Below are 12,567 nucleotides of genomic sequence, written 5' to 3'. Positions count from 1 at the left end.
GCACCATCTCCTCTGTGTCCCTGAAGTGCTGGGCTGGCACGTCTGGTGACACAGCTCCCTGTCCCCAGGGCAGAGAGCAGCTGTCAGACACGAGCTGTCCCTGGGTGCTGGGGCACAGCAGGCTGCTCAGAGGGTGTTCACACCTTCCTGACATTTGTGCTGCCCCTGCCCTGGAGCTGAGCTGGAAGTTCTGTTCCCTTCCTCACTGTTGACCCACCTCCCTGCCTCATCCCTCTGCCCCTCCATCACAGCCCCTTGAGCCTGGCCCACCAGCACCAGCCTCCAGCAGCCACCTGCTGCCTGCACACAGGCTCACGCACTTGGGAATGGGATAACCTGGGACAGGCAACATTCATCTTCATTGCACAGAGGCAGCAGGATTGGGAATGGCGTGGCAAGACGAGACTGCTGCACGCCCCTGTCACAGGCACTTAGAGCAGAGACTCTGCAGAGGTGACAGCAGTGACACTCCTAGAAATCCTGGTCAGCCCCCCAAATGGGCCCTCTGCCAGGCTGGAGGCAGAGCTGATCCAGGGCAAGGTGCAGCAGAGAGGCCATGGTGCCTTTGAGAGCCATCCTGCTCTCTACCTTTGTGCCCTGGCCTTCCTGTGTGGAAAAAAAAAAAAAAAAAAAAAAAAAAAAAAATTAATGAGGAAGAAGTACCTCAGTGGGTTCCCCATCCTCAGGTATTGATTTCCAAACACCAAACATAAGTGGTGGGAGACAGGAGGAACTGCTCCTGTTGGGCTCACAAATCAGACTGCACCATTCCAACCAGCTCAAATACAGTGGGGCTGTCCTTCTTTCCATACAAATGGCTGATCTAGGAGGAAAAGACTGGCTCCCATCCCTCTGAGGCCACTGCAATAGCCTTCCACTCCTATGGATTTATGGTACAAGCTGCTGTCCCCTCGTGGTGTCAATCCCTGCACTGCTGTGGAGGGGTGAGGTACAAATGCTCACACAGAGGGACTTGAAAGGCTGGCAGTCCTGGTGCACATCACCCTGTCTGGCTGACACAAAACAGCTCCTTGATTTTCCTGTTGTGCTGGAGGCTGTGTGATGCACAGCTGAGCAGTTTCAGGCCTGACAGGAATAGTGTCTCTGATGGGTGCTCTCACCTTGCCCCTGAACACCATCCTGCCCACTTGCATGCAGAGTCTTGCCTCCATTTGCTCCTGAGCCCCCATTACCAAGAGCAGTCAGCTCCTGGCAAAGGACAGGTTCAGCTGATGTCCTTTGATCACTCTCAATCCATAATTCAGTCCATTGTGCCTCCATTTGTACTCTGTCCTTCCCCTCCACCTCACAGAGATTTTCTCTACCTCAGCTTAGTGCGTGAGGCTGCTGGCTCTCCTCACAGCTGCTCCATCTCTGTCGATGCAAACAATTTCTAGAATGCCTTTTTAAGATGTATTAGCCTTCCAAAAAAGGAGCTGATAAACAGGGGATAGGAGGAAAAGGAGGAGTGGAGAGCAGGCAGGATGCAGCAACGTGGTCTACTCCACACATCTGCAGTATTCTCCTCCCAGCCCTTTCATGAAAATAGATGGACATTTATTATGGAAAAGAATGGCTGGGTGTGTGCAGGAATCCTGAGGCAGGCAGGGAATAAGTGTCAGCCCTCTGCATGTATATCTGTGTGAGCCACACATGCTGCCTATGAGAAAGAGAAATACCTCTGTGATCTGCCAGATGGAGCACCTGAGGGGCTGTGTGTCTGTCTGTGTGTCTGCCTGTGTGTCTGTACCTGTGTGAGCTGCTGCAGCTGCCCTCAGCACAGGGAATGTATGATGGTGGTCAGCACAAGAGGTTCCTCTCTAATGTCTAAGGGCTCCAAGAGAGTCTGTCAAAGCACACAGACACGAGTGGGAGGTCAGCTTTAGAGAGCTGTCCCCACACACCCAGGCCAACACCAAACACAGGGGTGCTCAGCAGGCACCCACCACTCAGAGAGAGCACATGTTGCCCTGCTGGTGGGCAGCACCACGTACCATTGTGCTCATGGCACTGAGGATACTGGGGCATCACACAGCAAGGAGTAAAAAATGCATTTTCTCTGCTGGAGCCAAGGAGAGGCAATGGAAACTCAAATTTCCTCCCTGCCTCAGTTTCTAGGAGAGACAAAACATGGTTCAGCCCTTCCTGACTCTTGTGGTTAGTTTGATGGATGGAAATTACACAATTGCCTGTCTCTGTGCATTGTTTTGCCTCTCTCAAGTTGTACTTCCCACTCTGTCCCTGCTGGGAGTAATTTTTCTCTGCAGTGTGTGGGTATCTAGGGGAAGAAGGGACAGAAAGCAGCCTCAAGAGAACTAGAAGGGTTGGGGATGAGGAGGAATGGGGAAGAGCTTGGATAGACCCTGCTGTCATAGGAATGATCCAGGTAAATTGTAGGGAGGGCTTAGCCTGGATTCCCTCACCCAACACCAGATTATGGGTAGAATAGACACTCCAGACTACATTTTGATGACTTATACACAGAGTATAAGCCTGAGAAGCACTAGAACAGACATTTCTCACCCCAATCCTAGGCTCTGGGCATCTCTGACCAACCAAATGCATGTTTGTATTTCTCTTACAAAGATGGGAGACGTTGCCAAGATAAAGGGTCATATTCAGATTTCTCCTCCACCTCTGGACACGAGCCTGCCTCTCTGCACTGAACCCAGAGCAGGAGTGAATGTGTGTGTGCAAGCACGTGTGCTGCAGGGCAGTGGGCAGCAAACTCACTCTGTATCACATCAGTAACAAAGAGATTCAGCACAGGAGACGTTCGCAGGCATGAGCAGAAGAAAACCTGCACGTTCCTTCTCCAGGGCGAGCGCGTGCCTCAACTCCGAGATACGCTCCCTGCCTCTTGAAATTAATTCAACATTCCTGTGGCTTGGGCAAGAAGAGCTGGAATGAGTAATTGGGCTGTGCTGGCCCTGCTGCAGATTGCCTGGTAGATACAGCCCTCTGCAGGAAGGAAAAGGCCACGAGACTGCAGCGGTGCTCAGGCTGCTCTGCCAGGCACAAGAACAGGATACTCTTATCTCACATCCTCTGGCTTTACCACGAAAATGATCACAATACTCTGAGTTTTTGTCTTAAGCACTTTTATTTCTCTTGTTACACAAGAGACAGAGCCCCCCCAGACTCCAGATGATACCACTGTATGAAGGTGGGGATGAATGCCTCTGTGTGTGTGTATGCTGGTGGGAGATGTATGCACCTCCATTTTTTCATACCATCTGACTGCAAAACTTTCAGAAACAAAACCCAGGCTTCTGAGCTGCTCAGGGAACCAACCCTTGTTGGGGAGCCACCAGCCAGAAGCAGAGCTAGGGTTTGTGTTTCTTCCCTAAGGAAATCTGTGGTGGTCCATGAGTCTCAAAAAAGAGAGACAAAACACCCAGAGCTGCTTTCCTGGTCCCACAGCATCTCTGTTAGCCCTTATGTTGAACAGGGATCCAATATCTTTAACTTTTTAAAATCTCTGACTCAGTTACAGAGCGGGGGCTTCCCAGGATTAGAGCCCTCACTACAGGCTTTAGGAAGGGGGGGAGAGGGATTTCTTCAGAACTGAGGGCTTCTTATCTTACCTTGACCTCTGGTTTCACAGTGAGTTTCTAAATATTGGTGGCCTCCACCCCACAACCACTACACATCTGTTCATGGAAGAGAAACCACTGCTCCAAGAGAATCTACATGGTCCCTCAACAGGAGGGGCTGGAGACACTGTGCAGACATTCCTGTCTCCTCTCAGATCCCATCCCACGTGTCTGGGGCTGCATGGGAGAGCCCCAAGCCCAGCTGCTGTTGAGCCTTTGTGTTTGGACATGGGCAACCCCATGCCCACAGTTTGGACAGTCCTCAGTGCCTCTGCCTTCAGCTTGGAAGGGGAAGAAGCAAAGAGGGAAAGCTGTCCTGTCAGTGATCTGCCTGCCACATGGGAGACAGAGGGAACCAAAGCTCCCAGATTTCTTCACTGGAAGAGCCCAGAGTGAAAGGGAAGCTGTCCAGTGACCTAGACCTCTCTGATGCTGGTGACCAGGCCATGGTTCAGTTTTTGCTGGCAATCTTTTTCTTACGGGCAGAGACCAGATCATAGAAAGGATCCTGTGTGATGCTGGTCCTGGAAATTAGAGGAAATGGGAGCAAAAGTAAGAGATTTAATGATGGAGAGCAGCACAGACAACCTAACTGAACTTGAACAGTGACACCACTTATCAAAATGTAGGACTGGAGATCTGCAGACTCACAGCAGAGAATTTAGCTGTGGCTAGAGATTCTCCAGAAGGGACCTTGAAACTCTTTGAAGTCAAGGGGTACCAGAGTTGTTAGACTGCAAACATTTCATTCCAGCCCCCCTTTTCAAGCTCTGATAAAAGACAGCCAAATAAACTTTGTGACCATTTGTCCCTGAGGCTGAAAAAAGGCAACTCGAGCCCCAAGTTCTCACCGTATTGCCTCAATCCACTCATCACGCTCTGCTGGAGTGGGTGCTGAGATCTTGTAGGACTGATGCTTGCCTTCAACCACCTTCCCATCCCCATCTGTTTTGCAGGCTTTGATCTTCTGCCCTTTGCAGTTGGGATTGAAGAGTTCAAAGCAGTTCTGTCAGAAAGGAAACAAAATGGAGCAGTAGGATACGACCACTAGCAGTAGAATAAGGGAGGACCAAGAAAACTCCTGCCTTCAACCATGAGTAACAGGCTCAGAGAGCTTCCAGTGGGGAGGAGCCTATGAAATGCAACACACCCTGTATTTCCCCACCCCAAAAATTTCACTATGAGTTAGATGACCTTCCTTTTTAGAAAAATACACCCCTCCTGTGAAGGACTGGACACTAAAATAGGTTTTTTGGAGAGACAGAGCATCAACACTTATCAAAACATATCTTCTAGGATCTGTCACTCCACTCCACTCACAAAAATCCCTCCCCCTTTTAAGAAGATGCAACATCCTCTTTTCTGCCCGCCACCACACAGATAGAAGGCACTTTTCCTGGAGCCATGACACATCTAAGAGTGGGTATGCACAAAAGACACACAGAAGAAATGTGTCACTTCCTGGGCAAGTTCCCTAACACCAACAGCTCTGTTTGGTCTACACTGTAACTTATTATGGAGATTCCCATGGAGAGAAATTAAACCCACATCTCCTGGTGCCAAATAAGTAGGAAGTCAGCTGTGTGCATCCATCTCTGCCCCCTCCACACACATACACAAGTGAGAACATACAATACAGTCAGCCAAAGGACAGCTCTCTACTCACACCAAAAATGCAAATTAAAACCACAGCCATGTTTAGATGGGGGCATTGCAGTTTGCAATGGCACCTTTGCTTTGAGAAGCAAGTGCAGAAGGAGCAATTTGGGTAGAGTAGGAGTAATTTGTGTGCATCTTCTCTTCCCTCCAGCCATCTGACAGCCTGTGTTGGCAGAGTGCCAGCCAATGGACACTTACTGGCTTTTTGGGATCATCCACCTTCCGGACTGATAGATTCTCCAAGGGGATAATGCCCAGAGGCTCTTTGTCCTGGAGGCAAGGAAACATAAATCAACACCTAACATGCTCCCCAAATCTACACCACTGTTTAGAACTTCTGATTTCCCTTGTGTGGGCCTTTGTGGAGGTGACAAGGGCAGAGTAATGCCTTGGGAGACCCCTTCCATTGACACAATGGGGAGTTTAGTCAAGAGAAAAGCACAGCTGCAGTGTCCAGGCTCTATCCTCCTCCAGATGGGAGGTGAGGAAACAGCACAGGAGAGAGTGGAGGTGTGAGATCAGTCTGGGAGCACAGGCTAAAAGGGGGAGACTTGCCCCCTGCCCTCTGCTCCTCCCTGGCCCCCCAGAGGCTCAAAACCACCCAGGACAGTTTCCCAACCACGACTTAAGCCTTTACCGTGGTATATTCGAAGTAATACAGGCAGTTAGCGGTCAGAATGAACCAACGGCGTTTCCAGGTTTTCACACGCCCTCCTAAAGGCAGTGAGGTTCAGAAGCCATTAGTCACATATTTTTCTGTCCTTTCCCCAAGCTCCAGACATGCACACACAGTCCCACCCTCCCAGCTCTCCGTGTAGGTGAGCCCCAAGGAAACACCCTAGGATCACACTGACACGATGCCGTGTGACAGACACTCACACACAGAGCCAGTTTTGCTCTGATGGGTCTGGGAATGGGGAGGGATATGCTTTTGAGTCCCTTTTTGAGCAGACAGAGCCTGAAGAAGCTGGGATGAGGGAGCAGGCAGCTGGTTTCAACAGCAGGTGTCAGCCTCAGCCCACCACAGCAGATGGGAGTGAAGGACAGTGGAGAGGAAGGCAGGTTCCCAGGGGAGATTTGTGGTGGGAGGCACACAAATGGGGAGGTCAGAGGAGCCAGGGGAGACCTCTCCCTTACCTAGTTTCAGCAGCCAGCCTTCACGGTTGGGGTTGAAGAAAGTGTGGGTGAGGTCATTGCCATCGTCCTCTGGTATGGAGAACGGCTCATTCTTGATGCTCTCAAACAGGTTCTGCCCCAGAGCATTGGTGGGGAAGGGAGGAGAGAGGGAAAGAAAGATTGATTTCTGACAAAGCTTGCACACAACTCTCCTAGGTCCATCTGGGCCATCACTCTGTTTTTACAAGGGAAGCAGGGTGAAGGGCAGGAGAGCACATCGGGGGTAAAACAGTCTGCACCTCACAGGGTCTCCAGGGGGGTCACCAGCTCTCTTCTGCATCTTGCCTCATAAAAAGAGTCTCAGTTTGGAAAATTACAGCCATAAAATGGTGTTCCCACAGCAAGACAGGCTGCAGTGACCAAACCCAGCATGTCCCAAGTGCTGCTGTGGGTGCTGTTAAGGCACTGGGATGGGACTGAGCACGGCAGAGATGCAGCCCCATTCAGAGGCTGGGCTGGTGGTGCCAAACGATGCTGGGAAGTGGAATGTGGAGACCAGCACGTGGAGCTGCATGGCCACAAGGAGGCACATTTCACAGAGCCAAAGCTTTGGCACTGAGGGGCACAAAGGGTGACATTCACCACAGCAGAGTGACAGGAAGGCAGGTCACTGGCTTTCAAATGATACCGAAATGTTGTTCACATCATTGTATTTGCCATCACTTATTACACAAATCCCAAGCCAAGGGGAAAAAATAAAGAGACTGCAGGTTCCTACAACTTTCCTCAAATTGCCTGAAAGAAATGACACTCTGGAGAAAGATCTAAAGCCTCTGCCCTGAGGGGATGCTGCTCAGCAAATCCCAGGTGTGGGATGCAGGCAGTCCCTTTGACATGAGATAGAAGTTATCGTGCCCAGGCTGCCTGGGTGAAGGCAGGCACATATAGACAGGCTGCCCACCTGTACCTTACCTCACAGGGCAGGTCCCATGCCTGCTGAGCCTTTGGAAAAATGCCAGCTGCAGCTTTGCTAATGGATGCATCCCCTGTCTCTAAACTTTTACTTTTCAGTGGACCCAAGGAGATGAGAAAATGGGAATTCTTCTTACCTTTAAAAGCTCTTCTGGCAGGTCCCCTCCATTGTCAATGCCTCTGTTGATGGACACAAACCTTTCAAAGTGGGGCTTGTCTTTCACATTGGGGTTGTGCAGGCTGGTGTTAAGCATGATGATAGAGAAGGAGAGTACATAACAGGTATCTAGCAATGAGAAAGAAAATCAGGATGGTTGGCACTTGTCTCAGAGGGCAGATCAATCCACACCACAGGTGGCTTGGTTTCTAGCCACTGAAGAAGAGAGTCATCCTCTCACTTGTAGGAGAAGAAGGGAAATGTTCCCTCTGCTAGGAAAAAGAGGGATGCAGTTGATTTTCTATAATGGAGGCGATTCCATGCCCTCAGGATAATGGGGCGAGTTGGGCAGATGCAGTCTAATGATGGCTCTGCCAGCAGGAAAGTTTCTGCAGACCTACATCTGTCAGTGCTATCTATCCCTGCTCTGATGAGGTGCTACCTCATGTGAGGCTGGGAGCCCTTCTGCTGCCCATCAGGAGGGCCTGGAGCACAGCAGCAAAAGGAGGACTGAAGATGCTCAGTTTATGAGCATTTATGAGCTTTTTTTAAAGAAAAGCTTCAAGGAACCAGGCTGCCGCCTTTAGCTCAAGGGGAAGCACACTTCCAAGTGATGCTGCCTGTGCTTTGTGAATGGGAATGGTGCTGTGCCTAGCACACAGCACAGCTCAGCTCTGCAGCCCTCTCCCCATGAGCACCTGTGGACTGGAACACTCCTGGGTTGCACTTGCAGTACCAGCTGGCAAAGGCTTCCATCATCCGGTCGATCTTCTGCGCCTCCCCCGGCAGCCGGAAGCTCCAGAGGAACTGTCTGCCAGGAGCACAGTGACAGAAACCACTCACACTGGGCCCAGGGGACATGGACACCTCCCCTCAACCCCAGCAACACCACGGAGATCAGAGAAGGCACTCCCCATCACACTGGGGAGACAACACAGGGCATGGAGCCGGAGCTCTGCTCCTCCTAGAAATTGCCTGGATACATCAGCCTCAAACACCCTAAATGCAGGAAGGAGAACTAAGCCTCCCAGAAATCACAGCTCTGCTTCCCTAATGAGAGCCCTGCAAGGCAGCAGAGACCTCAGGAGAAAGAGTCCTGCCAGGAGGCAGCCTGCAATAAAACAAGGTGCCCTAAGACAGAGTCTCTTCATTATTGATGTAATGGGCACTGAGGACAAACATTTCTGTCAAAAATAACTTTTTTCATCCCCCCCAGACACTGAAGCCACAGTGACCCACTTTTCTGCATGTGGGCAATCCAACCAAGTGGCCATAAAAGTGTTTCCCAGCCCCCTGAGAAATTGTTGACACCCCACAGAGTAACAGCCCTGGAGCCAATACACACAGTATGGCCTTGGAAAGCTCCATTTCAGATCCCTGACCTTCCTGGGTGCCTTGGGTTGCAACAGAGGATGTGGCCAGAAATGTGTATTCTATCACCATCTGTTGAAGCCAGGTGGGGCAGTGATTCCTTATCTCCGTGGCACATACCATATGCTAATGGGCCATCTTTAAAACCAGGTGGGGCAGTCATCTTTATCTTTTCCACAACCCATCCTCCCTCCAGGAAGATATCATCTGCTAATGGCCCATTCAGTCCCACTGTATGACTGATAAAATTACATCATCCCATGGGAGATGCTCCAGCCAGGGGGAGGAGCCAAGCCTTTCCTGCCTAGATAAAAACTGAGATTTTGGACAGCAAGATACTGTGTTTCCACTGGATTCCAGAGGAAAACTGGACATTTTCCACATCATCCTTGGACCTTCAGAAGAAAACTGCACCTTCTACAGGAGCACTGCTTCAGCTGAACCACATCTGCCACTGCAGGAGGATGCAGCCACCACTTAATGGGACTGGTACCAACACCCTGACTGACAGGGTGTCAGGCTGTATTCTGACTCTGTCAGGGTTGGGATTGTTCTTTGTAATACTGCATTTCTATTTTAATTTTCCTAGTAAAGAAATGTTATTCCTAATTCCCTTATCTTTGCCTGAGAGCCCCTTAATTTCAAAATTATAATAATTTGAAGGGAGGGGGTTTACATTCTCCATTTCAAAGAGAAGCTTCTGCCTTTGTTGGCAGACACCTGTCCTTCAAACCAGGACACAGGGTGTAATTCCCAGTGGCTGAGCAGGTTCCAGCCCCACACCAGCACCTGCCCCACTCACCTGAGTGCCTGCACCAGGTTGAGGTTGGCAAACTGGTGACACGCCACAAAGGCCTGGAGGATCTGAATGTTTGTGGGATCCCTGGGAGAGGACAGAGGGAAAAGGTCAGGAGAGCTTTGATCCTGCTCAGCCTGGATGTCCTTGGTGTGACAGCAGGCACCTGGCTCCATCTCAGCCTCACGTCCCCTCTGACCAAGGAGAAGCCAAGGTGCACACTCCAGCCTGGGATGACTGACCCCATTAGGGCAGGAGAAAAGGCAGCCCACACAGCCAGCCTCAGTCACACTCCAAAGACCCTCCCAGGGGTGTCCTGCCCACCCAGCCCACTCTGGTTGGAGACAGGCTCAGTCCTGGCACCTGGATGAGGTCTGACACAAAATGGTAGCACAGAGGGGCAGGACAGGGACTCCAAGGGGTCTCCTCGTCCTGGCTGCTCACCTCCCACCCAGGTAGTCCCCAATGGCTGTCTTGTTCAGGCCTTCACCCTTGTGGAGGAATCTGGCAATCTCCTGCAGGTCTGAGGACAACACCTGCTGCTCGATCAGGTACTGGATCCCCTGGGAGGGAGAAGCAAGACAGGGAAGTAAAACAGCTCCATGGTCTAGTGAGAAAGCAGGATCCCAACACTCTGATACCATCCTTCCTTAGCTTTGATGCTCCTCTGTTACTCCCCAGCCCCTTCATGGAAAACCACAGACATGTTCTCATCTTTAATCAATCCCTCTTCATCCACTGTGGGTTGTCAGTCCCATTTTTATTCCGTCCCTAGATTTGGCTAAATGTTCCACTGGCATGGAAACTCACACAAAATAGGGCAATGTAGATTTAAAGTAGAAAAAAGAAAAGTCAAAATAATAAATTTTAATATTTTCAACCAAAATGTCTTTGTGTTCTGCTCCTAAATGTCTTAGTTTTCCTAAATTAACTTAACTTACAAGAAAAATTGCTTGTTTAAAAGAAGGCATAATAAAAAAATGTACTCAGACAAAAATATGGGCTAGAGACAACTTGAAACAATTTTTTCCTAGATTTTTCTTTTATGCTACAGAATGGAGAAGTCTGCAATCTTTTCAGCTTCATCCCTCCTAGACATTAAGGATGGAATATGCTTTTCAAGGGATATAGAAGTGGTGAGTTGGGTGGTGCAAAGAGTCAATATCCTATTTTATAGAGAATTTCACAATTTTTAAAGCCAGAGAAAATCTGAGGCTTTTTGCAAAAGATTCTTGACAATATCTAACAATGCTGCAGTTCTCCAGACCACACTGCAATTCTCCTTGCAATATACAATAAAGGAATGAAAATTGTTTTAGATCCATCAAAATGTTCTGCTTCAATAGAATCATTTCACTTTCTTTTGCAATATATATGAAACTATTTTTAAAATGCCCCAAAGAAAAAGCAGTTTTAAAAGAAGAAATCAAAATTTTTGTGATATTTTTTCCACTCTATTTTCCTTTCTTTTTCCCCAGATGGATTTTCAGTAAGATCAATTTAATTTTGAAAAGCATTGCAGCAATGGGGCCCCATTTTCCAAAAGAAAATGTTTCTTCTCAAAGGTTTTTATCAGCCAGATTCCTAATGCTTACCTCCTCTAGCCTCAGGAACTCTCCATGGGATCTTGGAGATAGGAACTCATTTATAAGTATCAGCACTGCATGGATGGAGTGTAACCTTAGAAAGGAGGGGCAGAGAAATTTCTTTGCATTGCAGCACCTCCCACTCTATGGCATGTAGCAAGAGGGGGGCAAAAATCAGAGATCTGCATTATTCAGGCACATAGAATAGAACATTTTGACCAGTCTGATTGGTATTGAACTCATAAAGCTAAGCTGGTTTGGGGTTAGAATTAGTTTGGGTATTCCTGCACAGCACAGCAGAGAGAGATGCCTCAGGGGCTTCAAACCAAGGTCAGAAAAGCAAAATAAAACCAACTCTCAGTATGATATCGCTGCTCTGAGACAGCTCCCACTGGCAGAGCGATGTCCAGGGGACTGGCAAGCACTCCAGCTGGGTGTGCACCCTGGGGAGGGCATGTTGACACTGCCAGCAGGGCACAGAGGAGCATGAGAAGCTGTCACACAGAGCAGCAGCCACCCGAGATGCAGCTGTGCTGGGAGCTGATGAGCGGCTCTCGTCTGATCACAGCTTGTGGTTTTCCTTGAAGAGCTCTGCCACTGAGGAGGAAGGAAGAGGGAACTGCCTTTCTCACATCTTCTCTACTTAATCATGATGGTTTTGGAGCTTTCTGCAGAGGGACTCTTGACACCACTGCTCAGAGCCCCAGAAAGTGGAAAAGCTATGTTCACTCCACGACTCAACCAAAAGTGTTTCCTAAATGACAGAGGCATTCTGTCCTGTTCTCAGTGAGCCAAGGAACCTCACACACTCCCAAAACTTTTAGTTCATCCTCCTCTATCCCATTATAGCAAGCTCCTAGCCTCTCACAGTCAAGGAGGGCTGTGCTGAAGGAAATTTGGCTCTCATGGCACGCTGACAGGGTTAAACCATCCTCCCTTTGCTTCTCTTAGGTTTGGGTTGAATTGTGTGGCGTGGCCTCTGCTGCTGGGGGGGACAACACAGCTTGATCATATCAGAAGACCTCAGCCAGGGGCAGGGTGGAGGCTGTTCCCAACATGTGAACCCATCCCCACAGCCCCCTGCCAAAGTTCCTTGGACATCAGTGGCTGCAACTGGAACAGCAGCCAGCACAGGCTCTTCCTCCCAGCTTTATCCTCAGTGAAGAAATCCTACCTTTTCAGGATCCATGTTGAACTTCTTCCGGCCCTGAGACAGAATTTTATCCCTCTGGGACAGCTTGCTGCAAACACAGAAAAGAAGGAAAAGTCAAACTTAGAATAAAGGACCATGTAATTTCACTCACAAGGTGAGAT

At 49.4% G+C, this 12,567-nt stretch overlaps 1 protein-coding gene across 4 annotated transcripts in view; it reads right to left on the bottom strand.

Moving 5' to 3' along the window:
* Window positions 1-3,090: 3,090 nt before the first annotated feature.
* Window positions 3,091-12,567, bottom strand: part of CYTH4 (cytohesin 4) — a 27,724-nt gene continuing 18,247 nt past the window's right edge. Inside the window, exons 2-12 of one of the 4 annotated variants that reach the window (XM_056482208.1) lie at window positions 12,428-12,490; window positions 11,263-11,347; window positions 10,112-10,230; window positions 9,674-9,754; window positions 8,199-8,311; window positions 7,481-7,629; window positions 6,393-6,504; window positions 5,893-5,969; window positions 5,454-5,525; window positions 4,448-4,602; window positions 3,091-4,120 (exon numbers count right to left, since the gene is read on the bottom strand). In XM_056482208.1, coding sequence (XP_056338183.1) covers window positions 4,048-4,120; window positions 4,448-4,602; window positions 5,454-5,525; window positions 5,893-5,969; window positions 6,393-6,504; window positions 7,481-7,629; window positions 8,199-8,259 — 699 coding nt within the window. In that variant the 5' untranslated portion in view covers window positions 8,260-8,311; window positions 9,674-9,754; window positions 10,112-10,230; window positions 11,263-11,347; window positions 12,428-12,490 and the 3' untranslated portion in view covers window positions 3,091-4,047. Of the gene's footprint in view, window positions 4,121-4,443; window positions 4,603-5,453; window positions 5,526-5,892; window positions 5,970-6,392; window positions 6,505-7,480; window positions 7,630-8,198; window positions 8,312-9,673; window positions 9,755-10,111; window positions 10,231-11,262; window positions 11,348-12,427; window positions 12,495-12,567 lie in introns of those variants that run through there. The other 3 variants (XM_056482207.1, XM_056482206.1, XM_056482210.1) reach the window with 3 other exon arrangements.

This window comes from Oenanthe melanoleuca, chromosome 1A (genome assembly GCF_029582105.1).
Source record: "Oenanthe melanoleuca isolate GR-GAL-2019-014 chromosome 1A, OMel1.0, whole genome shotgun sequence".
NCBI classification, from domain to species: Eukaryota; Metazoa; Chordata; class Aves; order Passeriformes; family Muscicapidae; genus Oenanthe; species Oenanthe melanoleuca.
Note: the sequence above shows the minus strand (reverse complement) of the source record. Positions and strands in the feature narration are given on the sequence as shown.